General features: G+C 40.4%; 2 protein-coding genes across 2 annotated transcripts in view; both read right to left on the bottom strand.

Moving 5' to 3' along the window:
- Positions 1–663: 663 nt before the first annotated feature.
- LOC121616243 (carboxy-terminal domain RNA polymerase II polypeptide A small phosphatase 1-like) lies at positions 664–21,685 on the bottom strand. Its single transcript, XM_041950953.1, has 7 exons — positions 21,171–21,685; positions 10,893–11,041; positions 6,380–6,481; positions 3,758–3,814; positions 2,636–2,728; positions 1,465–1,650; positions 664–1,353 (listed from the first exon to the last, which is right to left on the bottom strand). The coding sequence occupies exons 1-7, from the start codon at positions 21,241–21,243 to the stop codon at positions 1,225–1,227; spliced, it is 789 nt and encodes a 262-aa protein (XP_041806887.1). The 5' UTR covers positions 21,244–21,685; the 3' UTR covers positions 664–1,224.
- Positions 21,686–23,285: 1,600 nt separating this feature from the next.
- The window catches only part of spegb (striated muscle enriched protein kinase b), a 36,576-nt gene continuing 32,132 nt past the window's right edge, over positions 23,286–27,729 (bottom strand). The window contains exons 39-41 of the mRNA XM_041950320.1: positions 27,159–27,234; positions 26,722–26,871; positions 23,286–26,567 (exon numbers count right to left, since the gene is read on the bottom strand). Coding sequence (XP_041806254.1) covers positions 26,312–26,567; positions 26,722–26,871; positions 27,159–27,234 — 482 coding nt within the window. The 3' untranslated portion in view covers positions 23,286–26,311. The remainder of the gene's footprint in view (positions 26,568–26,721; positions 26,872–27,158; positions 27,235–27,729) is intronic.

Raw genomic sequence — 27,729 nt, 5'->3', positions numbered from 1 at the left:
GAAATGTTCTGGCTAACACAGTGATGTTACATGACATCATGCTAACCGGAGCACATATTTCTGTTGAACGTTAATTCAGGCAACGTCCAACACAGCAGTGAGTTCAAAGTACTTTAGCATAGCTTTAGAGAGTGTTTCATGTTGCATGAAGAAGCTGGAAAGGCGCGCTGCTTTGTTACTGTGCGTTACGTGACACTGAAAGCTTGACTAGCTGTTAGAGATCTAACGGTTGTCAAATATCTTGTTTTACCTTGAAATATGGCCGATGTCCCTCCTGATTTTCACTATCCATCACCTTTTCAGTTGCTGATCCATCAGGAGGCCGTGAAATGACGACGATTTGTCAGATTCTGCCCATTTATGTACGTGAGCTTCCCATCCTGACCGTGACCTCAGAGGAAAATGGCCGCCGTGTGAAGGCGGTCTGTTAGCTTGTTCAACATTTGTCAGTATGCAAGTGCGAGGTCAACTAATGAATAACAAAAGTCATGGTGTTCTGTGACTGGACTGAGCGTAAGACGACATACAAAAGGGTTATCACACATTAATAATTATAATCCACTGATATTAGAATTCAGTGAATATGGTTTCCATGGAGCAGGTTAAAAACGTATGTTTTGTAGTGTCAGAACACATTATGGAAAGGATTAAACCAAAACTCTCTAAAGTTAATGATTGTCTTTTACTACACACACATTTAGCCATTTTAGAAACAAAAAAATAAAGTAAGTTAATGGGATTGAAGGGAGTTGTTATATTCTGTGTGAGAGCTTGAAATACTGTTACAAATGCTACATGGTACTGACATTGAAATGATTGACGTGGTTCATTTGTAGAATGTCGCTGAACAACTGTTGGCACAATCTAGGTTTACAGCACACTCACATAGGTCACTGCTGTCACATAACGACAACAGCGCACTAGCTGCACTGCAAAAGATATCTACAGACGTCACTGATTCTCACATTGAGCCTTTCTCTAGTATTATAAAAGAAAAGAAAGAAAATCTGTCACTGGGGGTTGGAGACTGTAGTTGCTTTCTGATGGACTTCTTAATGCTGGTATACCAAACCCCGCCTGTGACAACATGAGATCAAATGGCAGGCATTTTTTGCAGTGTGGTCCTTGTAGTTGGAAGCAGCGTGGAGCCTGTGGCCCACCAGCCTCCGTGGCCCCGTGACGACAGCTGCTGGTGATTATTTTCATCCTAGTATCCCGCCTCTGTTAACTTGAAGTCCTCTGCTGCGTGAGAAAATCATAGATGTCATCCGCTTTGCTTAGTCTCTCAAAGAAGGGGATAAGATCGAGGAGCTCGGTGTCTGACATGTCGTCAAACCAGGACGCTACAGGAACCTGGAGGTTTGAAGATGAAAGATTTATGGAATAAGAAGACATTTTACTTAATATTATATCATTCTGATATTGATAATGTGTTTTGCAGAGAACAACACATAAGCAGCATACTGCGTTGTCGGGATGGAAGATGTAGGAAGCTGGGGAGTTGTCAATGATGATGACCCTGTTCAGGTCTCTCCCTAAACGGCTCAGATCTTTTACGTAGTTCCCTTTGTGGAAGACACATGACTCCCGGAAGAGACGGCTCCTGAAGGCCCCCCATTTGTCCAGCAAGTCCGACACAGGATCTGCATACTACAGCAGCAGAAAAAACAAGCTTTAAATGTTGCTGAGCTTTGTTTGTATGTTATTCTGTGGCTATGCAGCAAGCATGTATGGGTATGTTAATTAAACTATATTTTATTTATGAGGAATTAAAAAAAACTATGCATACAGTTTCCACTCAAAATTTGGTGCTACACGAATAAAGCTGAGTTAAGTTGATGAATCCAGTATTTGCTCTCCTTTTAGCTCTGTTGTCTTGAGGAAAATACCTGGACATTTAGGTTCTTCACTATATTCACTTGCTAGTTGCAATTTATTCTCTAAGAAGAGCTGATCACTGCATCTGAAAACCACTTTGATGAGTGGGGAGTGCAAATTTAATCAAGTTTTGGGCTGTAAGACCTAAAGACTGAGTACTGTAGTGTCGGCTGATGATTCTCTGTAGGTACTTAATAAGCTGTCAGTGCATTATTTTTAATATTCAGTCTTTTAAACCTTTACATTGTGGCCTACACAGATGTACGACCAACCTGCATCACATTTCAATGCACACTTTGAGCTCGAGCACGTGCATCAGCCACAGACATGTGACATCTGCAATATTTAAGCTCGGTAATTTTCAAAAGATCAGCATCCAATTTCAGACGATGTACATAAAGTGTAGCCACAATACTATCAAGTGCTGCAGAAAAACGTGGAAACTACAACCTAATGAATCAAGTGTGAGTGTGTCGCTGAGTTATGACCAACCAGATGCTTCACGAAGTTAAGACTAAGGTTAACACAGTCTGAAGTAAATGTTAGAGGTTAGAATGTCTGCGCAGTCCTCTGACAGGTATCATAAATATATCTTTATGCGTGAGCGTGTGAGTGGAAGGTCGCGCTGGGCTTCCAGGGTGAATAATCATTTGAAACAGCAAGTTTGTTAGTGTCCATCTGCAAAACGCCAGCCTGCCTGCTGCAGCGAGGCACATTTTAACCACAAGTTCAACAGAATGAGCAACAGCAGTCTGACCTTGGATAAGCTCGCGGTGAACAAAACACACTCGAACATTTCTCCCATCCTCTTGAGGAATTCGTCAACGTGGGGTCTCTTTAACACATACACCTGGGTGGAGACACAAAAGGCATATGAGGATGAAATCCACGGTTGTACCACATGTTTCAGTTATTATGGATATGATCAGGAACACAAGCTACGCAGGGGGAGATATGTACAGTATAAATACAGGGAATTGCAATCCTACTGCCACCCAGTCTTAGCACAGGTTTTCTGTACCATTAACATTATTTTTTTTGTCTGTTGGTAATTCTATGTCGCCATAATGACGTCATATAATGCAAAAGAAAAGACAAAGCTGTAAGAATTAATTCAACAACACCTTTATGTGAACTCCCCATCAGGACTTTATATCTACTCCCACTAAGATGCTGGCGGCCTTGTTTCTGAACCAAGTGATCCCGAATAGGCCTTCCCCACTTTAACAAGCCTATCCTGGATTACTTGAGACAGACCCAGGCCCTTTGGACAACAAAGCTCCTCTGTCTTCTGGGAGGCCCAGCACAACAGACTGCAGTTACCACCTAACGCCTGCAGGGAATAGTCACTGCCATTTCCCAGCACCAATAAGCAGGGCATAATATGCGCCACAGAGTGAGATTGATGGCCAGTGATTTCTGAGAAGCCTGCCAGGGTTTCCTCATTTCGTCAGGCCATGGAAATAGCCACCTGCTGCTTGGAGCCGTCAACAGAGCGGGCCACAGCGCTGTCAGGGCGCTAGCACAGTGCTTTCAGTGCAAACTGGAGTCACCATGAGGGATTTCTGAATTTTACTCCTTTACTTTTGCATCTGAGAGTCCATAGGAGTTCATAAAGCATCTTAATGTTCAGGTCAGATGGTGTTATGTTATGATTGTGGTTATGGGTGTGTGGTATAGACGGTACAATGATGGTGCTCTGCATCAATCCTACTTGCACAATTATTTACACAAATCTTCTGGGATTTGAATAGAAGGTCTAGCAAGCCTGTAGATACTTCCATGATGATTTGGTGCTTTATGCTTTGACATTGTTGTGATGTGATTAAAGCAACATAAGGAGGCAGGAAATGCTCACTTAAGCCTTTCAGGTGCCTACCTGGTGAACTGTTCCATCAATTTCCACTGGAATGATAAAATCAGCATTGTTCACTGGCTGTTGAAAACAAAAGTAGGAGTGTTAAACACACAAAAAGAGCATTTTTCAGTTTAAGGCTATGCATCCTCGTGGGGATGAGAGTGATAGCAACAAAATCTTAAGTGGAGATGTGTCAAACAGACACGAAGACGCCACCTCAGCAACTTTTAAATACGTAACACAACACTGTAAATAATATGACTCTTGTTGCTTCCATCACTGAAATGCATGCAGGCACTAGATAAAGTGACAAGGCTCATAAAAATATCTGATTTATTTAGGCAGAAAATATGCTTCTCAAATGTTAGTATCGCCTCAAGCATGTTCTATACTGTATAGGGCATTACAGCCTGACCTAAATCGGTATTCTATGAGGTAATGCAAGCAAGAGAGACATCAATCACAAACACAAAGTTTGAGTATACATTTAGAATTCATGCATTAACCCCCACTCCCTCAGTTCTGCATGCAGGCTTAGGTTCTGTCCTGCACCGCTGGTTCAAACACTTTTGATTGATTTGATTAACAAATGAATGTGAATTCATTATTTTTTTCAGACGCCAGGAACCTCCACGGGTGAAAATGTGTGGAGCTGAAAGCAGCTTGAACTCGAGCTACAGCACATGTTACAGTGCCAGCAGAACAAATGCAAATCCAGTATGCACAGGCTTTTCAGTTCTGGTTTGATCTTGCTGCCTCAGTTCTCCATCTCCATCCTGAGCACATAGTGTCTACTGTCTATGTGAGCCTGTGGGCTGAGCATCCACCACAACACACTGCCTTCCCTTTGCTCTTGTTCATTATTTTTTTCATCTGCGTCCTTTCATCTGAGGACAAATAATGCTTTATTACATTTACCATTTTAAAAATACTTTCCTCTTTTAACAGCTCTTCAAAAATAAGTTCAAGAATGTCAGTTATCTTAGTCAGTGCAATTAATTCATCAACTAATTGCACATGTCCTATACTTGTCACTGATTTGTTTGCTTAGTGTCTGCATTGTGCTCTGATCTATTACTAAAGGTTTCAAATAAGTTTGCAAGTTAATAAGTTATATTTTAAAATTACATATTTTCCATTAAGGGATTATGCTCACCACAAGTGTATTAACATTCTTTGAGGTCACAAAAAAAAAAAAAAATCAACAAATTAGACACTGTTCAAGGCTGTACTGTATGTTTAGTCTTTATATTATGGTTACAATTATGCATCTTAGCTACCATATACAGGAGTACATGCCATAACATCTGTTGACATATCTGGTCTATTTTAACTGGAGCAATATCAGCAACGTGATCAGCTCTGCATAGCTTCACATAGAAACGTTGCATTTCTTTCCTGAACCATTCAAAATGGGTAATCTTAATCTGTAAGAAACTGGGCCACCATTGAAAGTCGTGGGCTTGTGTGACTAAGCTGCTACAGAAAGAAGCTCATCTTTTACATGTGCATTTGTTTAATTTTATCCAGTTTCCTCTATATCTAAACTTAAATATTTTATATTCTAAAAGATTAAAAAATGGGTCACACAGCACACTGGCCTTCCTCTCCATCGACAACCGTCTCCAAAACTGTACCAAATGCTATTTTTATTATGTGTGTCAAAGCAATAATGAGTTTTATTATCCACCTTGTGTTAAACATGGAGTTCACAGAGTCTGACCCTGTTTACACATAGCTAGTGGCAATATCCAGTGACATCCTTTAGGACAGTCTGTGACCTGAGAAGGACTAACCACCGCATGACATTCGTTACATAATTTGTCGTGACACAGGAGCCTCGACTCTTGGCATTGATTACTTTGTTCCCTGAATGCTGCCTTAAAAGGCATCAAACTGATCAAAAGGAAGGCAGTTATTTGTAGGAACAATGTAAAAGTCAATACACTATCTGAAAAAAGGATATTAACACTGATTGATTTATTCTGTTGTACAAATTATGCAGAGATTCTATTTAAAAAGGTGTGTATTTGTATTTATTCTTATATGAAAGTACATTATTTATATATAAATGACTCCAGTTAGCGATGTATTGTCAATCTAGTTTTGAAAAAAAAAAATATTGGCGATCAGTCTTAAACGTTTAATCTTTACTTTTGATCCTCAAAATCAGATTTCCACAATTTTTTTATGGTCTCACTTGGAATTTAGGGTGCAGGTGGGTTTGCATCGTGAAACCTAGGCACCCATAAAATAAGCAGTAAATGTTGATGAGCCCAGTCCTCATGTGCCAGCAGTTCAGACTGCCAGCAGATTACATTATCAAGAGCAACACCTTCAGAGCGTCACTCACTAAGATTTTGCTGCATTCAGTTTCACTGTGAGACTATTTATTTTTATTTCTTACTCGAATGAGTCCATCGCAATGCAAAAACATATTCTGAATACGCTCAAGAGGACAATAAAGGCATAAAGTCAAAGTGCTTTTGGTTCATAACTTACGGGCTCTTTATGACCATAATCCAAATGTCACAGAGCTTCATTGTACTGCAGTTATTGCGTGTTTCTCTACCATAAACATCTCATCTAAACATCTCAATATGTGTATGTCTATGAGAAAGCAGGTCACACAGGCCAGCTTACCTTAAATGAACTATGCACAAGTGTTTCATCCAAATCAATGACAACACAGATCTTCCCTGCATCATTCGATTTCATCCGTGGGAGCAGCGGTTTGGCTGGAACCTGAGGATAAAATGAGAATCAAGACCTAAAGTTAATTTATACTAAGGTTTACCCTTATTACAGCTCTTTTAGGTTTAAAGTCCACAATAGGAGCAGCAAGTCATGACTTTTAATGTGAGGAATTACCATCTCGATTTATCGTGTAGGAGCTCATTGTGTGTGTGTTTGTGTGTGTTTCTTGTCACTTTAGAGACCGAGCTGTGTTGTGGTGTTTTGGGTGAGGGGTTACAGGACGCCTTGGATGCTACAGCTGCTGCCACGTTGATGGAGCATGTAAATATGACCAAACTGCACTTCGCCCTTCAGCAAGTCGTCAGCGATCGGTGTTTGTTAATGATGATTGTGATGCTAAAAACAAGCTGGCATGACCAAACAGGCCGCCTGTAACACTGATGCATGTGTTTGTCCGTGTAGAGTCAACAACCACGTGAGGATAATGGCAGAGCTCGAGCTTGACACAGATACCACACAATCTGCAGGGCTGAGACCTCCCCTGACTTTCACTGTCACAGCTGGTAGTAAAGTCTTAATGATGTAAAAGTAGGCCGACAGTACTGACAGCAGATTTGTCTTGATTTGGGATCATCTGAAGCTTCTCCCACAACTCTGAAAGCTTAAATCTACTCTAATACATCTCAGTTAAGGTTAAAGGCGTATAATACCTGCTCTATCGGTGGAATGCAGTACTCGCATTCACAAGACTCAGAGGATTCATCGTCACTCTGCTCCTCTTCTGAATCCCCGCTTTGCTCTGAGGCCTTGCTGTGTGCATCCCTTCCCTCAAGTTCTGAGGCAACACTGTGAATAATAGTCAAAGGAGGTTTTATTTCTCTTGAAATTTCACTGAATCCGGAGTCGTCGTCTGATTCTGGAGTTTGTTCATTGGTTGTTTTTTCCACGTCAGCGCAGCAGGCTGAATTCTCAATCTCGCTCAGATCAATAACTTCAGTTATTCCAAATCTGACTGCTTTGCACTCCTCTGGGCTCCTCTGGGCATGTGTTAGTAACTCAGTCTCTTTCAGGGATAAAAGATCGTCTTCTGTTTCATTCCTGGAAGCATCCTCCATAGCTTTTCTGCGGACGATCTGATGGTGTGATCTTCCCCCCATAATAAATCCATTTAGGGCTTGCTTAACAGATGACTGGATGCTTTTAATCTGATATGCATAGTATTCCTCAACACCTGGCTCATACATCTCTCCATTTTCCCCAGGATCTACAAGTGACCAATACGGCTCCATTTCTGAACATGCAATAAATTCTTCGCCTTCAGGCTCATCTTTGTCCTCTTTCTTGCGATCAGTGCGAAATGTCTGTAACTGACCCATCGAAGAGGTGTTGTCAAGGGATTCAGAATTCTGAGCATCAGAGACTTCTTCTTCATAAGCATCACCTTCAACAGAGATGTCATCTGCACAGGGCGCACACATAATTTCCCCTTTATCGGAGTGCAGGCAGACCTCAGCTTCTTCTTCATCACAGCTTTTGGAAACATGGCCATCCAATGTTTCCTCCTCTTCCTCTGCTTCCTCACGGTTCTCTGCATAGAGCACCTGGGCTTCTGATTCATTTTCTTCATCCTCATCCTCCGCCAAACTTGACTCTGACTCTACAATCCAGTCGTCGGGTTGTTTCTCAGACTCACATGACCAAGAAGAGGTATCGTCTCTTGGGCTTGCATCGTCCTCACAAGCATCTTCACATGCTTCTTCCGGGGAACCGAAACATGTATCAGTTTTCTGTACCTGAATTTCCTCGCTGATTTCTTTACGTTTGTGTGCATTTCTGGCGAGTTTCTGTGCCTCAGAATGAACTTCTTCGAGATACAAGCGCTCATGGATGTCTCCTCCATCAAAGCAGGAGATGTAATGTCGCTTTTGTGCAAACACGTGTCCGTGATAGTCAGCTCTGTCAAACAGATCGAAGTAATCCTCGATAACAACATCGACAGTAGCTGTTTTTGTGTTATCCTCGTTACTTCCATTAATGTTGCTTTGCTCTATTTCTTCGTCATCAAAAGATTCCCATTGCGTCTGCTCATCGCTTGAATCCTCCTGTGCTCCTTTTTCAGATTCCCCAGAGGAATCAGAGCAGTGATCTGACGGAATACTGCCATCAGGACACGTCTTGAAGGATTTGGTTTCGACAGAGGAGCAATCAGAGGAGCCATCTTCTTCTCTGCAAAACTGTAAGGTTTTGTCGGAGTTGTACTGCTCTGAAGTCACGCATTGTTTTGATTCAAACCTCACCTCAGAGCAATCAGTTTCACACGTTTCACAGTGGTCTGTGGACATGTCAGCTTGCTGATAGTTTTCTTCAGTAAGCTGGTGTGTCTCGCAGAATTCACTTGCAAATGAAACATCTTCACTGTCATCAAAATAAACGTGAGCATGCGCGTCGAAACGTGAGGAACGAGCATCCTCCGATAATCTCCCAGATTCGTCGTCAAAAGGCTCGGTTTCATTTTGCTCGTTCTCTTGCTCGGGTGGATGGCTCGCTTCATCATCATCGCCATCATCATCATCATCAGTGCATTCAGTTTGATCCTGAATTTCTTCATGCTCACAACGTTGAATAACGCAGTCCGATAAGTCCACTGAATCAGAGATGTTAGGTGTGAAATCAGTCATTTCACATTGCTCAGAGTCCTCTGTTGATGTGTCTGGCTCAGAGTCAAAACATTCACGCTGCTGATCTGAAGGCTCGTATTGTTGCAGTAGCTCGAGGTGGTCTTCGCATTCAGGAAAGAAATCAGACATTTCACACTGCCCCAAACTGTCACAGTTCACTGCCGATTTATCTGGCTCAAAGTCAAACTGTTGATCAGAGGGCTTACATTGCTGACATAACTGGAGGTGTTCTGCACAATGTTCATGGCAAGGACTACATTCGGAAGCTAAGCTATGATTAGCACAGTGCACAGAGGACTTGCAAGGTTTAAAACACTCACGGTGTTGAGCACATTCGTCAAATGGTTGGCTTAACCCAGAAGTCTCACACTTATCAGCGATCTGGTCGGACTCAAAAAATCCATCGCTTGCTGAGTATTGCTCAAAGCTCTCAGAGTGTCCATTGCAATATGTGCAGGATTCACTCTCATCTCTATTCATGTTGCAATGTCCCACACAAAGGATAGAAGGGTCAGTTTCTCTGCTGACAACAGTCTGCTCAGTATATTCCACAAGCACCAGCTCAGCACTTCCCTTTGAAGGGCTGGTTAAATCTGCAGCTTCTGTTAATTTGGGAACCTGGCATTGTTCAGCAAGCATGACTTCAGCAGACGTCTCCCCTTCTCCAGAGACTTTACTTTGCTCACAGTTTTCCAAATACATCCTGAAATTATTTCTTTAATTGCTCAAAGATTTTACTCCATGCATTGGTTCTGGATCCTGCAGAGTCCAAGTCCAAATGAGTGGCAGGTAAATGAAGGGTCCATTCAGAGTGGATATTCACACGGCTGGTGGGGGGAGTCACTGAGACCAGAGCCCGCCCGAGAGAGTAACAGCAACAGGAGCAGCACGCACGTTGACATGACAGGCTGTCACAACCAAAACTGAGCCTAGCACTTGACTCGACCCCTCCTTTGCCAGAGACCAAGCAACTTATTTTGGGGGCTTGGAAAGATGTGACAAATATCTTCTAGAATATCAAATCTCTATAAAAGGCTGAACTAAGGCATTAATCTGAAAGTGACACCTGAGAACGTCTTGATCACTTGATCTTCAGACCATAACTGCTAAAACTCATGATGTTTTCCAAGAATATACTTTATTTACCATAGGCAGCCTTGTCAATTGTCCAAAAATGAAAAGTGGTCAGCCATTGATGGACTATCAAGCACTGTCTTAGCATATGTAGACATCATAACATTCACATTTTTTATATATGTATTACCTAATAACTGATCAATTATCAGCTTCTATAATTAAACCCTAATGAATTCAGGAAGGTTTAGAGACTACATGGTCAAATGCTCATAATTACTCCTGATGCCTAAATTGCATTTTCTGCATTAAGCCAAATGGCCTCTCCCGTCAAAGCAATGAGTGTAATGCACCTTGCTCGTGACACATCAACAGTAGCCAGTCTTGGATTTTAGCGCTGCTAAACTGATCTTCTCAGTCCATCTCTGTAACATTCATACCGTTTCCGGTCCTTCTTGTGACGCACAGTCATCCTGACTGATGACTGAACGTGGAGTACTATTCAGCACTGCTGTACATTACTTCAAAGCCCCGGAGACATGCTCTCGAAAACACGCAAAGCTTTGAGCCAAGAAAACGTGTGTTTTACACATCACAGAGCTGTCAGTCATGCCGACCACATGCTGCTCAAGGACGATAAAAAGGGAGGGTAAGAGCAAGTTGATATGACCAGAAAGAGTGAGACGGCTGTTGAGAGATGAACTTACTTTTGGCAGAGTCCCATTTTCTTCTGGCAGGAGGGGGGCATTGTTTTTGAGTGGCGGTGGCTCTGAGTCTTTGTGACATAGACAGCAGAAGAGACTGTGGAGAAGGCCTCTACTGCGAGGCTTCTTTGAGGGGGGAACTTGGTTGGCACCTGGAACAGATCAAGACCAAGAAAAGAAACATATGGCATGATCATATTTTACCAACATGACAGCAATGCACAGATCCCACTTATTCTTCCCCAGATTTTTTTTTTTTTACAGATTTCAGTACTTCCACTCCATGCAGTGGACTTATATCAACCTGTAAACCTTGCTAAGTAGAGCCGATCAGGATTATTCTTCAGTTTGCAACATCAACCACAAATGTGGAATCAGTCATACTGTTCATCAGCATACTTTTTGGATTTTGTCTTTTTTAGATAATTTTCAACTTTTATTGTTATTTATATAATTGTGTTGATATTTTTTCCCCATTAGTGACTAAAAAATAGTATATATTGTGGTTCAGTCACGTGTTGCCAGGACTCGATCCATTACATTGCGTTAGTAATGGTGCCAATGCTGATCCAGAGTATCTGTTTTGTGCATCAGTCAGGTCTGTCAGCAGGACCCCTACTGTGATCCGTCATGTTGTGTACTGCTTGCATATTGCTATTTTAGCTGTGCAGCCAAAGACATTGCATAACAAAGTATAGGTGTACATTTCACCTCCCAAAATAGTCAGGTGAAGACGTCCTGGACCTGTTCATTTCCAGTGTATATTTTGTTGTGTAAAATACCAAGAATTTACTTAAATAGATAACACAATGACTAAAACTGAACATATTTACACATTATATTTAAATATTATTCTTACAACCATTATTTTTTTTTATTGTATTGGTTGTGAATAACTTGTGATCATTGTGGAAATGAATCTCACAAAATACACAGCAATACTTAAACCTCTTCTAGCAGCACAGCACATGTTTTGACTGTTTTAAAGATAACCATTCGATTGTACTGCATATCAGAGAATAATATTAAGACCATTCGCTAAGCCCCATCCCCCCTTAGCTACTGTTGCTACGCCTGTCAAGCTTTCCATCCCCTCACCACATGTATGGAGTTTAAAGTGACAATGTTGGCAGATTTACCATCAAAACTCTCAGTAATTTTCTCCTTCCTCGTGAAACTAAACCAACGCAGGCTTCTAATTTCATGGCCGTGGATTTTGTCAGCTAAAATGATAAATCTTGTTAGCAGATTTTATATGTGTAGCTAGCAAATGTAAGCTAATGTTAACTCCATGTAATGTATTTCATTGTCCAGCTATAGCAATAGCGTGGTATTAAAAATAAAATATAATAAAAAATAAACAAAATAAAATAAAAGTGCTTTATTGTTCAAATTTTGTGTGCTTCACTTATACGGCTGATAACATGCCCATTACCTTTGGACCTAACACTTACAACTTCGGCAGTAAGCTAGCTAGCCTGATGTGCTAACATTTGCAGCTTACAGTATTGCAGATAAAGACGAAAGATGTATGTAATGTAATCCATTCCCCACATTTTGCTCGTGTGTTTTAGGTTTTTGAAAGACTACAAAAAAGATGACACCCTCCAAATTCTACAATATCGAGTATCGCTCCTCTTAGAGCCTTAAGCTTGACAGGCCTGCTGGTGTCCACTGACAGATGCTAAGCTATGATTGGACAGTTTCTGTTCGGAGGAGGGGCTTAGAGAAGGGTCAATTATGATGTATAACGTTACAAGTGCTATAACAGGAGTCTGCAGGACTTCTTTATAATTATTATTTTATTATTTTCTGAATGAATAAGGTTGAGCTTTAATCCTCCTCTAACTTTGCTTGTGTTTATACAATATGCACTAAGAACAGACAGAAAAAAGGACTCTATGAAACTCAAAAATAAGAATTAAATTATAATAGTTAATTAATTGTTAATTAATAAAAAATATTAATAATTGATAAAAAACACACGACAGCTTACTATCATTGCACATATGAACATGCAATGTCTTGCCACTGCAGCTGCATTTTATGTTACATTTTATCTAACAACAGCCATTGGCACAGTGGAAGAAAACACCCCATCAACTGTTGTCAGAGCGATGAGAGCTGGACTTCTCAAAGAAAGAAAAAAAAACCTCACTGACAAATTAGCTGAGCCTTGATGACCAGTCAGAGCTGTCAGCTGAGGCATTAGTATGCCACTCAGACAAGACTAAATCTGTTGCCCCAGTATGGGGTACATCACGAACCTGTCAGTCCTGCTTTGGGTGCAAATGTGTACAGATTGCCAAATTAGCACAGATGAGCAGCATATATGTTCTTTTGAAGACAAAACGTTAAGTAGTGGGCAGTAAATACAAACCCACTTTGATACTGTTCATACTGTGAAAAATGCTGCATGAATAACCAACGTGCACTGTTACATTTGAGGGTTTTGAGTCATTTGTGACATAAAATAATCAAAACTAATTTATACGCCAAGTGAACCAACTACGAAAAAAAAATCATGCATCTCAACAAACTTAATAAACAAACCCCATAATCTCCTTTACACAATCATGTGTTCACAAAATGGTGAATCTCGCTCCATCGACGCTGTGAACCACTGAGCCTTTCCAGGATGCTCCTTTCATACCCAATCATGAAACTATCACCTGTTACCAATCAACCTGTTTACCTGTGGAATGTTCCAAACGGGTGTTTTTGGAGCGTTCCACAACTTTCCCAGTCTTTTGTTGCTCCTGTCACAACTTGTTTGAAAGTGTTGCTGCATCAAATTCAGAATAAGTAGATATTTCCAAAAATCAATAAAGCTGATGAGGTATATTTTAAAAGGGATTAGCAAATGATCACATTCTGTTTTGTTTATGTTTCATTATAAATCAATTTTAGGGGTGTTGGTGGGGCAAAGGAATCAATTTGATGACATCACTTTGGGCATTAGGACCTTTTAAAAGGCATTTCTTACTACTTTGTTTCATTTCATAGACTAAGCAAATAACTCCTAATCAATAATGAAAGGAGTTCTTAGTTGAAGTCATATACTGTTTTAATACAGTATAGTATATGTGTTATAGTATGTTATACTATTTCACTATCTAACTATTTCAACACAGCACAGACAAGAAAACGGCACAGCTAATTCTAAATACTACAAATCTTAAAACAACCTTTATCAGACTTTCTATTTGGCCCGGTTTCAGCTTCATCCCTGAACAAGTCTGACCTACTTTCAAGTGTTTCAAGTGGCTTCGGCCTGTTGACTACTACATTCAACTGGGGCTGAAAGTGGAAGAAGCCACTGGGGAGTAGTCATCATGGCCTAGGCATGCATGTAGGGACATACCTATCTTGGTCCCAAGATGAAAGGTTTGGGACCAAACACGTGAAGGAACTGGGCAGGTGAAGCTGGTAGTGAAAAAAACATCATGCGTCCAAGTGCATTACCTCTTCTGACATTACACATCAGAATGCTTAAAATAGCCTGCCGGAGCAGCTGCTGACAGCGGTTAATGATGAGATTCTATGTATATATTTAGTGCTGCATACTCCCACCAGGCCATAAACAGTCACAAACAAAACCTTGTTGTGTCACCTACAACCCACAGCAGGAAACGGATAAACTGCATGTTTACACTGCTTCAGTGCACGCGCAGAAAGATGAACTAAATTAAACCACAGACACTGTATACTCTGCATCATGTCATTGGCAAAGCTTCCTCACCATCATGTCTATATTGCAAATGTCAACATAAACAGAGTCCCCGGCTGCACAGGCGGCACTGGCTCCTTATAGAATGAGCAAAGATCCAAAACAAGAAAGGTGAAAAATGGGAATTATTTGCAAATGCTCAAGAGAAATGCCAACTGACAACAGTGAACGCCTCAATGTTTAAACTTTTCCGGCCCACATTTGTAGTTAAGAGTCAAAACACCCCCTCGTGTGAGTAGGTGTTGAATGCACCACTTGTATTTCATGATATGAAATAAAAATATTTCTTGTGGAAACCAACAAGGGTCATCCATAAGAAACTGATTAACCCACGAAACACAGAACTAGGCCTGACTGACGTCTACCCAAACTACTTATCTTGAACTGTGCGTGTCCTCTGTTAGAGGGCTACAGCTGCTGGGGAGTGACTGACGGTTGGAAATGGCTCGTGGAGATTGACTATGTCACATTTCTTTGCTATAACTCCAAAGTAATTCCAAAGCTCATGTCATGTGAAATAGTTCAGAAATTCTGTCCTTACCACCTGTCAATTATCGAATAACTTTTTGTTTCGTGCAGGGGTAAGAATCTGAGGAATGATAAAGGCAACAGCACAGCATGAAACAGGTGGGGTAAAGAAGGGTAAAGAGGGGCATGGTTGAAGTTCAGTATGGATTTGGAGATTTATGTTTATCCTTTATAATATTATAATCAATTATAAAATCATTTTTCCCTTATGGCAAAGATAAAGCAAACAAAAAAGACCTTAAAGAGGAACTGAGGCAGGCAGCTGTTTGCACAGACACTGTCTCAGTGTCGGACAGGTTTCTGTGCATTGTTTAAAATCTTAAACAAGATGCTCGCGGCTCTGTGACGCTGTACTGTCTCTATGCACCGCGGAGCTTGAAGCTACATGCTAATGTCAGCATGTTTACATGCTCGCAATCACAAGGTTAAGATGTAGATGTTTAGCAAAACATGTTCACCACCATAAATAAGCATGTTAGCATGCTAACACTGAACACAAAGTGCAGCTAGGCTAATAAGAATGTCATTAGTTTTGCAAACACTTGGCCATAAACCGAAAATGCAATTATCACACAAGAGGAAGATTAAACGATCGCCAAAGCTGCTACGGCTCATCATGAGGGGCACGTGAATGTGTGTACCAAACTTAATGGTAATCGATCCAATAGTTGTTGCGATATTTCTGTCTGGACCAAATGGTGGACTGACCAGCACTCTCGTCCCTAGAGCTCCATTATTAGCACCCTAAAAATAAAGTTGGAACGTGACATGGGTGTACTCATTTCCTCAACACAATGGTATGCATCAAGTTAAAAACATGAAAAAGCTATAAGTGCATTGGATAGATAGTTTTACCAATGCAGATAATACACATGGCTAACACGACCGTGCATATTGAAGAACACTGACCAAACTCATTTGACAAACAAAGAACCTAACTTACCAGTCGAATGTCAGCTATAATTTTTGTCCCTGGTCCTACTATGCAGATGGTATGACCAGGGACCATGTCCACCTGTTCTAATGTGGAGGGTTCACTGATATACTGACACACACACACGCACACATCTTTAAATTTTGATTCTGCTGAGTTTGAAGTGTGTTTTATGATGAGTTAACAAGGTAATGAAGCTCGTCTTAGTTTGGTAAAAGAGAGAAAGCTGAATTCAGAGGGAGTCTTTTCTGTTTATTTAGGAAAATAATTGCAATGAATATTTTTTGACATTTTGTGAGTTTAGCTGAAATAAAGATGTCCCTTGGTCCGGATGCTGTGGTACCCTGCCACACAGCAGCAAGCAAAACAGTTTGTGGTTATGGTGACTGGGGTCTTTGGTGATCCTGTTGGCCTTCTTCCTACACTGCTGGATGTAGAGATCCTAATGGTTGAGGGTGGTGCAACTGCCATGCCAGACAGTGATGCACCTATACTGTCAATTGCACACCTGTAGAAGTTGCAGAGTATCTTGGCAGCCATGTTGAGTGTCTGGAGCCATTGTTTTGCTGTTTTTGGGTCTCTGAACTTGATGAGGAGCTTGGGGGGCACAATGGTGCTGAATGTTGAACAAGAGTCAATGAACAGCATTCTCATATATGTGTTCCTCGAGTCCAGGTAGGAGAACGCAGTGTCAGTCTGTCTGTTTGATCTGCAAACTGAAGGTCTTGACTGACCCCTTGCACTTCTTGATGGTGGAGGTGAGTGCTACTGGGCGGTAGTCATTCGGGCAAAGGGTTTTGGTCCTTTTGTGGACAGGGACTAAAGACTGGAGGACTGACATGTTGAAAAGACATCTGCCAGTTGATTTGCACAGACATTGAGCACACGGCCAGGGATGCCATCAATCCAGGTGCCTTGCATGGATTGATCCTTTACAGGATCTACACACATGTGCACTGGATATCAGTAATGGGCAGGGGTCCTGAGGCCTTGGCCCATGTCTCTGGTGTTGGACACCATACAGTTAGACTCCATTTTGTCCTACATCGTCTCTCAGCACTGCTAATAGCTCTCTAGCATTTGAGGGCTACATACTGATCGTCACCTGCAACCTGATTTTAAAGAGCACTGGGCAGATTCCAAACCTAGTTTAGCCAAGGTGAACAGAAACAAGCACAGCCAGCTGAGTTTTAGCTAGTAAGCTCATTCACGCCACAGCAGACTTTAAGTAGATTATTTCTTTCATTTATAATTAATCGCACTGATGTAATTGTAGCTCGAAACATTAGTTGTGCCTTATTCGCTCTTCAGCTCTCTGTGAAGGCTCAGGTGTATAATTAGGTAGCAGAAATGGGGGAGAAGCAGACTGTATTGCAACATTCCTCACACCTCCATATCCAGGAGGCTCAGACACTGATAATGAGGTTACAGCATTTCCGAGGGGCAGCAACGACCTCGCGCCACATCAGCATGTTTTAGCCTACTTAGTTGAAAGCAGGCTTATCTGAGGCCCTTTCGGGCTGGGCATGCTTCTGCTTCTATTCCTATCCAGACACAGAAAGAATGAGGCCTCCCAAGACCGACTTTCTGCCACTTTGACACCTGATATCCTGTTACAATCTGACAACTTGTTTCGCGCCCCTCCAGAGCAAATGGTATGGTAGGTTCATGGGGGCCGAGTAAAACATAGGTCAGATGAGATCAAGGTTTAAACATTTTTTCACCTTAAGGTCTATCTTTAGTCCAATGACCAATAATAATAATAATAATAATAATAATAATAATAATAATAATGCGGTTTTTACAGAGGCTGCTGTGAGTAGGAAAATATGGTTTGATGGTGCAAAAAATGATCACTGTAAAGAATCTAAAATATAAATATGCGTTAATAGCAGTCTTATCATGGACATAAAACTGCATATTGCATAGTATTGCAGAAGTGACATGCCACCAAACAGAGTAGCATTTAGAGGAACAGTGAGGTATAGCAGGTCGGAACTTTCCAAAGACTTTGCGAGACATTTTGAAAGAAAGTTTCCTCAGGTTGAGGGTTTGTAATGCCCCCATTCGGCTGCAGCAACTTGTGAAACTAAAGAAGGACTGAAAAAAGCTCCCCCTTCCCTTACTCTCTGGCCCCTCTCTTCTGGATAGCAGCCATGTTTTGGACTCATGACCTCTTGGACAGGAGGAAGTAATGCAAGAGCAGGCTGGAGCTGACTCTTATTCATAAGCTGGACAGTACTGCCACCTTCTGACTGGTCTCAGCTTTACAGCAGAAACAGTGCACAGTGATGCACAGTTTAACACTGGCTGGATTGATTTCTGTCTTCATCCAGCTTCCCCACAAGCTGCAGTCCATTATAATACAGTTTCGTCATTTAATGACTAAAAAAATTCAGTACCCAGACTCAGTCTTATCTCATATTTTCTTGTTTCATTCAATCGGCTCGTTCAGCATCTACTATGTCTGTCTGATTAAAGGACACACTGTCTGACATCTAGCCACAGTTTAATAATACTGACACACACACACACAGTATTTGCTTAATGAACAGATCTGGCACCTCTGGCAGCACCTTAAACCTAATGCAACACTCACTCACATCCTACAACACTTACTGAAGCACAGTGTTCACTGGAGGCAAGACTCATTCACTACAAAAAACAAAACAAAACAATGAGAACTGTCATATTACGCATTTAAGCATGTTAAAGTTACAGTCACTAAATAACTTATGTTGAAGTAATTCTATTGGTAAGCCCTAAAGCTGCGTTTAATACTGCACAGATGCAAATTGATGCCTGTTTTGGTGCTCATTTTCCCCCTGCACTTTAGCTACCAGCAGCCAACCAGCAGCCAACTGCATTCTGATTCCAGGAAGCAGAGGGACAATTCCTGAAGCTTAACCTTTATGTCCTTGAGCATGCACAAATAAAACCCAAGCAAACACAAGCAGATCAACTCTGTGAGAGTACACTGTAGGACCAGTTCTAACCACAGAGCCTTCAGGCCTTCTTCATGATGGTGCAAAACCACAGAAGATCATATCAGGCAATGCCTTGCATAATATGTATTAGCATTTACTGTATAAAAACAGCAGCTTGTGTGACTTATCAGAGGAATTTGTCATATAAATCCCAGTTTTCAAACTCAAATTTGCTGTTCTCTATGGTGACTGGACTCTTTGATTAGCAATATCTCATCAAATAATGGAAAAGAGAAAAGAGCCTGCAGTTCTTTTGTTTTTATTGTTGTTATTATTGTTAAAAACCCTCCCAGCTGAGAGATTCTACCTCGTACAGTCAAACGTGAGTCACTTTGCTCACCGTTAAGGCTTAATAGGCACTTGCTTGGGTCAGGGGTGACCAATGAGAGCAGCTGCTGCTTTGGTTTGTTAAGCTCTTGACTGACTGCTAACGTCCATAAAACATCTGGCACAGCTAACAGCATGCTGAATTAAATCCCTGCATCAGTTTTCAAGCTCAGACAAGAACCATAAGAGGTGATAGCTGTGAGCAATCAGGAAACCAGGTGTTTTCACTCATTCATTTATCTGGAGAATGAATATATATATATATATATATATATATATATATATATATATATATATATATATATATATATATACACACACACACACACACACACCACATACATATATATATATATATATACATATATATATATATCATCAACATCTGTATACTTTTAACCACTTGTCTATTTTTTATGAATTGAAGGAAAGAAAGATGTCATGTTAGGGCATCGTCTATGTAGCAGGATGAGATTTTTGTAGTTTTGATTTAATATTCGTTAGTGGAATTACATTTTCTGTATTTGTGAACTCTTAAACTCAGAGGTATGCTTAAGATTCAGGAGTGGAATTCAGTACATTTTCTCAAGCACTGTACTTAAGTACAAACTTGAGGTACTTGTGTTTGACTTGAGTCTTTCCTTTTCATGCCACTTTCTATTTCTACTAGTTACTTTATTACTTATACAAAACATAAAATGTTTATAAAATCCGATGTTTTTGTTTGTTTAGTTAAATTAAACCACCAAACACTACATATACACAAGTGCAGGTAATTAATCATTTAGCTGGTTGACAGAAAATTATAGGAGACTATTTTGACATTTGTTTGTTTCATGATTCCATCTTAAAAATGTGAGAATTTACTGCTTTTCTTATTAAATATTTTAATAACTGAAACATATTTAAACAATTTTGAGGTTTGAACTGTTGGTTGGACTGAACGAGCACTGTGAAACCAAACAACCAATGAATTAAGAAAATAATCATCAGATTAATCCATTTTGAAATTCATTGAGTAACAATAATCTAATGATGTAATCACAGAGGACATTTTTCTGCACTGAATACTTTCACTTTTTCACTTTCATTGTACTCACATACTTCTGCTTAAGTAACATCAGTGCAGTAGTAGAATACTTTAACAGTATTGCTACTTTTACTTCAGTACAGTATCTGAATACGTCCTCTATAGGACTGAGGCAGACTATAATGGCCAGGCTTTCCAGTTCCATGGTGATAATACACGTGGCTGAATCTGGCCCATAAAGTGTCCACTTCAGTATCATCATGTGTTCATTGTGTTATAAATAACTTCTTCGGACAAGCTGATGAGATAAACTGAAGCAGCTCAGCATCAAAACAATAACAGTGAGCTGTCAGAGTGACCACGCCCCCTCTGAACACACACGTTATTTCTGGTGTTTAACACACACACACACACACGCACACACACACACACACAGCAGAAAAACTCCGAAACACAATCAAGATAAGGACTTTTTAAACCAAAATCTCCGTCATTTTTGCACCCACAAACCGGCTGTCCACACGGCCTCGCGACCGGCTTCAACCCCCCCACCCCACTCGAAATGTTTGCAACAATGTCAGTGAAGGGCATAAAAGTGCGTGAACGAGAAGCCGGAGTCCGGGCTCGTCCGCGGAGCCACCAGGTGACATTAGTGACACGGTGGCGCCTGAACGCACCGCCGCGGGAGCCTCGCGCACTTTGTCATGCGCAGCTGAAAACTTCTGCAAACTTCTCCCAAACTCACCTTCCTCACGACAAGTCGCATTTTCCTCCTCGTCTCTGCTTACTTGCGTGATTATCGACGACGGATGGTCCATTTGATCCGTCACTCAAAGACAAGGACGTTATTGTTGTTTAAAATTAGTTCGAGGAGTTATGGCAAAAAAACCACCCAAAAGTTATTTATATTTTGCCACTCCCTGTCTGCATACGCGCACACGGGGCGTAAAAATCAAGAAACGCACCGAGCGGCAGGAAAGCGTTCGAGCAGACCATGTCGGACCAAACTGCTCGGAAACGTTAAAAAGGCGCCTAAAAAAAGTTCGTAAAAGTTGTTGCGTTGAAGAAGTTCATCAATTTCAGCACGCTAACACGGAACATGACGGTTTCAAGGAGGCCCCGCTCTTAAAGCCACAATCCAGGATGTGAAGCTTTTCATCAAATCTCACTTTTCATCCCATAGGTCGCGCGTTCACTGCCGCGGCTGCTGGGGGAAATGTTGCGGGCACATTTCAATACGTTTCCGGTGTTTCATTTTGTAGTTTTATTCTGAGTGTAATATAGCACATAAATTCTACAGCGCGTTTAAAACCGATGTTTCTCATAACTTTTGTCGCTGTCGTGAAAATATGTCAGTTTTCTGGCGTTTAAGCGTCACGTGCCTCGTTTCTTTGACGAGTTTTTAAAACTTGTTCAGTAACTTTGACGTGTGACGGGGGCCGCCTTGAAACCGACTAAGGGGAAGAGGAAGTTAGGGACGGTCTTTAAAGTGCCCACACCTTACATCAAAGTAACCGACTCCTTTTTATGTATTTATTAAATATTTATAGTTTACATATGTATGATTATAGTTCATTTTAGTCATATTAAACTTACATTATAGTCAAATGTTTACTTGAAATATCAGCTTTGTTGTCCGTGTTTTCAGCTGTATGTCAGTTTATTCATCTTCCTAATTAGAGCTCTGTGTAACTTTGAGAGCAACAAATAACCTAACTTGTCCAATTAGTTATGTGTGTATATTTATTTAAATCTAAAAGGCTGCAAGAAGATGAAAAACGTAGAGAGTGAAGAAAAACATGCATTTCTGCCACACAACATATTTACATTTACATTTCAGTTTTCAGTTTTCTTTTCTGTGTGTGTTTCTCTAAAAATTTGCAGCCTGTGACAGCTTAGAAGGATTTATTTATATAAGTAGACTTTCTCCATGGTGAATCTGGTCCAGAGTGTGTGTGATCTCTGTAACTATATCTAATAAAGCTGAAAAAACTCCTTGCTGTGACTTTCTGCTTGTTTTTACATCAATAAAATCAAATAAGACTCACACACACACCTGAGTTTGAAAGCCAGACTGATTATACCTGAAGTTGTAATTCCTCTGATCACAGCTAGATGCTGCTGGCAGCAAAAGCATCTCTGATACAAATTTCAATGTCCACAAAATACAAGACAAAAAAAAAAATCCACAAGATTTATAATTTATTAATGAAATGAGTGGCTTATTCTGATAACAATTATTCCAATAAGTAGACTTGAAGGCTTAAAGAAAAGTATGATTTGTTGCATTTTTACTTCATTGACTCGTGGTTGTCATTTAGTCAACACGGCTCAGCTACACTCAGATATCTTTGAGATGGATTATGATAATCCAGGATTTAGCAGTCATTATCTGACAGGACAGGTGAAATAGTACAAATTCATTATTTATTACAGCAATTGAAAAACTGTGGATACTGTTTTAAACACGACTCTACCCTTTCACATATCCCTCTCATCTTGATATTGAATGTAAAGATGGTTCATAAATTTTGTGTGTGTGTGTGTATATATATATATACCATATATATGATGTGTGTGTATATATATATACATATATATATATATATATATATATATACACCAGCTAATGCTGGCAACCGGTACACATGTTCCACTGGAAGTTTGTCCAGGTGGATTTTTAGTGCTCAAACTGTATTTTCCCAAATAAACCAGAATCCACAAAATCTGGATCTTCAAGAACAAAGCAGAACTTGGACCACCCTTCAGCTCTTTGCCGTCTTTGAACCAGACGATGGAAGTGTCTGAAAAAGTGCTGACTCTGCTCTCAACGAGACACTGCATTCATATCTTTGTCACATTTCCTTTATTGTTCATAGCCTTAACAGTTGTCATGCCTTTTCCATGCCAGGTTGAGAAAATTCACAAAATAAAAAGCAGAAGCTATAACAAATACAGTCACTCAATAAATAAACAAACTGCGAAACACCCACAAAGCAGTCACATTCATATAATCAAAATAAAGAACTTGTCATCCATTTAATAAACTATTTTCTCTGTGGGTCTAATATCCATCACGAGGCACTGCAACACATTCCACAAAATACGGCAGAGGATTTCAATACAAAATGTGGAGCGTTCAACATCTTTTTCAAAACCCTGTTTGTGTTTCATTTTGTATGATTAAAGAACATAAGATATTGCACAGACGTTCAGGATTCAATGCAGCGCTGCATTCTCATGCTGATCTTGCATGTTTTCATTCCGGTTTAAAACATCTCCCTCTGTGGTTAACTTTTACTCTGCATAGGAAAATGACTGAACCACAGAGACAGAGAGCTGCGGAAAAGGGCAGTATTCATCTAGCAATAGCATTAGAATATATAGAACTAGTAAAATAATTTCATAGAATTACCAACAATCTCTGTCAGTCGATACACAGATTAACACGACTCATGATGTGTCTGAATATGTGACGCAGCTTTATCTGATATTGTCGTAAAAGACTCATCACTGTCTGATTGTGACTCCTTGATACTTTTAAAATAAAATAGGTTTTACACTTTGTGTGTCAAGTGTGAAAATCTATACTTGATATCAATACATGTGACAGCAAAATGATCAAAAATCTTGATATTTGTGCAAATGTTTCACATGCTGGTCTTAAAACTGAATTTGCCCTCTCGAGGCAAAGCAACGTGGAGGAAAGAGAACAACATTTATTTAGCCTGAAGCAATGAGGATAGATCAATGTATCACTGATTTATGATCAATGTCATGTTAAAGCAAATATACTGGAAGTGACTCCCGAAACAAACATTTAGGATGAATCATCCTTGGAAAAAAGGGGAAATTCGGCATTTTCTCTGAGGTGAGACTGAACAATATATTTGCAAACAGACAATACTGCAAAAAAAACAAATCGTCCGTGATCTCTGCACAGGACTGAACGTAAATAACTTTTTAACGCCAACACGCCACTGAGTCGTATTCTGCTTTCAATCTAACCAAAGGACAAATGTCAGCATGTGTCCGACTGCAGTCTTCAATATTGGACCTAAAAAGGAAAAGTTCTGTGTTTTATGGGACTGATTTACCCATTTTGTAGTGTTTTGAAAAGCAACCAGTTTTGGGGGCATGTATCCTCTTATTTACATTATTTTGATGAGCAAATACTTGATTTTTATTCATGTTATAAAATATTTATTAAGACGTACATACCTAAATATATCTCATCTCATGTATAGAACAGGGAATAAGAAGAAGTGTCTTTTATTTACAAATTAATTGAATATGTCCTGCAGCTGTATGGATTGTCTCAGATTTTAGCTTTTATGATTTCATGTTATGTCCAGTCTGCAGGGGCTGCAATGTCACAAATGTATTGAATTTATGTTTTGATCACTGCGCCTGTTTTAAGCGTCAATGGGCTGGAAAAAGGTGTGTGACGCTTAATCTTAAAGGAATAAATAACTAATCATTTATGTGAAATGTAATGCTAATTATCACCATTTCAAATCTCACTTCACTTTACTTATAAAAAATTCTGCCATTTAAAAACTTCAATTTATAAGAACCAAACAAAGGAAAACCATCTTAAAGCAGCAGCTGTTAGCAATTGCAGCTAAAATAAGAACTAATGCACTCGACAAAGTCTCAATAAACATCCTTTCTCAGTGAATCGTAGAGGCTATTTTCACGCTGACTGCTAACTGGGCACTTGGAGGTGCCCCAGTATCACCAGTGGGCTTTTTAAAGTGATTTAATTTACCAGTAACCCCCTGAATAATCTTACCTTTAATGATGACCTCAGGCACAGTCTAAGAACACACTGACTGACTGGATCCGGCACGCCGGGCCGAGTGGAAGAGTTTGGTTTACCTGGAAGCCAATGTGGTGGTTCTTAGCTTATTTGTGGTGAAGGAACTAGTGCCTGCCAACATGGAGCCACTCACGCTGTCCACATCATCACTTGGAGCAGAAATGATGACTTAATGACAAAGTCAGAAAAATAAATTCTGCTTTTGAGGAGGAGAGAATCGTCACTCTTCTATTTCATAACGTTAGGGAAGAAATTTGTGCTGATTAGAGAGAGTCCTTTTCTAATAGCCCTTGTAGAGAATCCTCCAATGCATCTTCTGAACTTTATTTTAAAAACTCAAAACAAAAAAGGAACTTGAACTGGAACTGCTACAGTCTTGACAGTCGCTGAGATGCTACAGCTGTATAAAAACTCCACTACTGAAGCACAAATAACTGCTTTAATTCAATCTGGATTAAGTTTGTGGAGAGCGATGTGTAGCGTTCTAGACTGGCCTTAATTGAGGGCAGAATTAGACATCACACAATGGTCTTCTGGTCAGGAAACGATATAGTAGAGGTGTTTGAGCACCTGTCCTTTTTCAATTTGAGTATTCATTATTTTGGGATCTCGTGAATCACTTGAACGAGACAATATTTTTAACATCAAAACTCAATTACAGCAATTTTAGGCCTTGTTAATTTGTGTCCCCTCTAATCTCTGTAGAGTTGACAGTAAGAAAGGAAGTCATTTATCCAAAATGTAAGCAAAGATACAAACCTTGAGGTACTAGCTTGAAGACAACATCCTGCCTTGTATGAACAAGGTTCACCTTATAAAAAATGCAGTCAGGCTCTTGTAACTAAGAGTTCCCTTTGGTGTGAAAGAGTTCTTTCAAATTTTCTTCCAGAACCAGAAAAGAGAAAGAAATGACGTCTCTGTAGATCTCAGCCACTGCTGGTTTCTTCAGTTTTTTTTTGTCTTCTGACCAAGTTCAACTCAACTCAAACCTGAAGGGACCGCCCCACCACGCAGCCCAGAGTCTTGTCCTTAAGCCCCGCCAACTGGTGTTTGGAAGCCTGTTCTCATTGGGTGACAGGTGTGGTGGGTGATGTTGGCACATTTGGCGTGGTGGGGCTGGTGGGGGTTTGTGGCGAGCTCTGGTAGGACCGCAGGAGAACTTTGTGCTTGGTGGCCACTTGCTCCCGCCTGCACTGCTGGTCGGCCAAGAATTCCTTGAGACGGGTAGTTGTAAAGGTGAGGGTCTGCCTACGAAGGCGCATCAGGTAGGCATCTTGAAGCCACGAGTTATTGAAGCAGTCCTTAATGGAGGGTCGGGCCCTGTTGAAGACCAAACAGTGAGGATCCAAAAATTCAAAGATTTTAAAGAGACAAAAAGGGCCACATCCATGGGTTTGGTGTAACTGGTTTTTATCCAGTCAACAGACATTCTGTACAACATGGGAATTACAAAACGGACAAATGTTTGGCTTACCAAGGGTAGCTACAGAGGATCTTTTTAAGAAACAGAGAGGCACTTTGGGACACATTCTGGTAGAGTTTAGAGAGGTCAAACTTCGCTGCCTGGATCCTGGCTTCAGTCTCCTGAGGATCAGTTTCAATGAACGGCGACTTGCCGCTCAACCTGAAAAACCAGGGAAAAGTTTCACTCACAAAAGATCCCTGAAAACATATGAGCAATGCACAGAAACACCTGAAGATTCATGAGGTTAGCTGTGAATTAAATCAATATTATCAAAGTGGCAAAACATTCACACCGTGTTAAATTGTAATATATGGAAAAGACCTGAAATCTGAAAAGCAAACGCAGCAGACAAATGTTCAATCAAAGCCTCATTTCACTGAAAGAACACGACTACGTTTCTATTTGAAGAGGGCTTGCTGGGTGGAAGCTGTCAAAGCAGTACTCACATGATGAAGGTCAGTACACCAATGCTCCAGATGTCAGCTGGAGGGCCCACAACATCGCCTTTCAGCATCTCTGGAGCTGCATGGAGATTTCACACAGAACTTTAATTAAATCTGAAAATGGTCCACACTAACTACAGTTTATGACTTATTGCCTGTGATTCTGTATATGTAAGCAGTTTGCAGTATGTGTTGCTAAATGTGTGTGCATAGTTTTAGTTCTCATGTCTCCATAGCTGGCTCATGCACACCAACAAAACAGTCACATATACCATCCACATTAACACTAACTGCAGAAGATCTGTATTAACACAACAAATCCACGAACGAGCATTTTGTGTTGTTTCCTTTGTCATAAATTAGCGGATGAATTCTAGTGTTTTAATCCTTTGAGTGTCTTACATCAGCACCCTCACAACATCCACTGAACACATTTCCACTTAACGATTTCTACTTCTACTCCTCGAAAGTTTCTCTGGCTGATATTTCTCATAACATTTGTGATGGTTTAATTTGTTGTCTGTGTGATAATTACACTGTGTGAACACACAAACCTGGTCATAACCTTGCATGT

The sequence above is a fragment of the Chelmon rostratus genome, chromosome 13 (assembly GCF_017976325.1).
Source record: "Chelmon rostratus isolate fCheRos1 chromosome 13, fCheRos1.pri, whole genome shotgun sequence".
NCBI lineage: Eukaryota > Metazoa > Chordata > Actinopteri > Chaetodontiformes > Chaetodontidae > Chelmon > Chelmon rostratus.
Note: the sequence above shows the minus strand (reverse complement) of the source record. Positions and strands in the feature narration are given on the sequence as shown.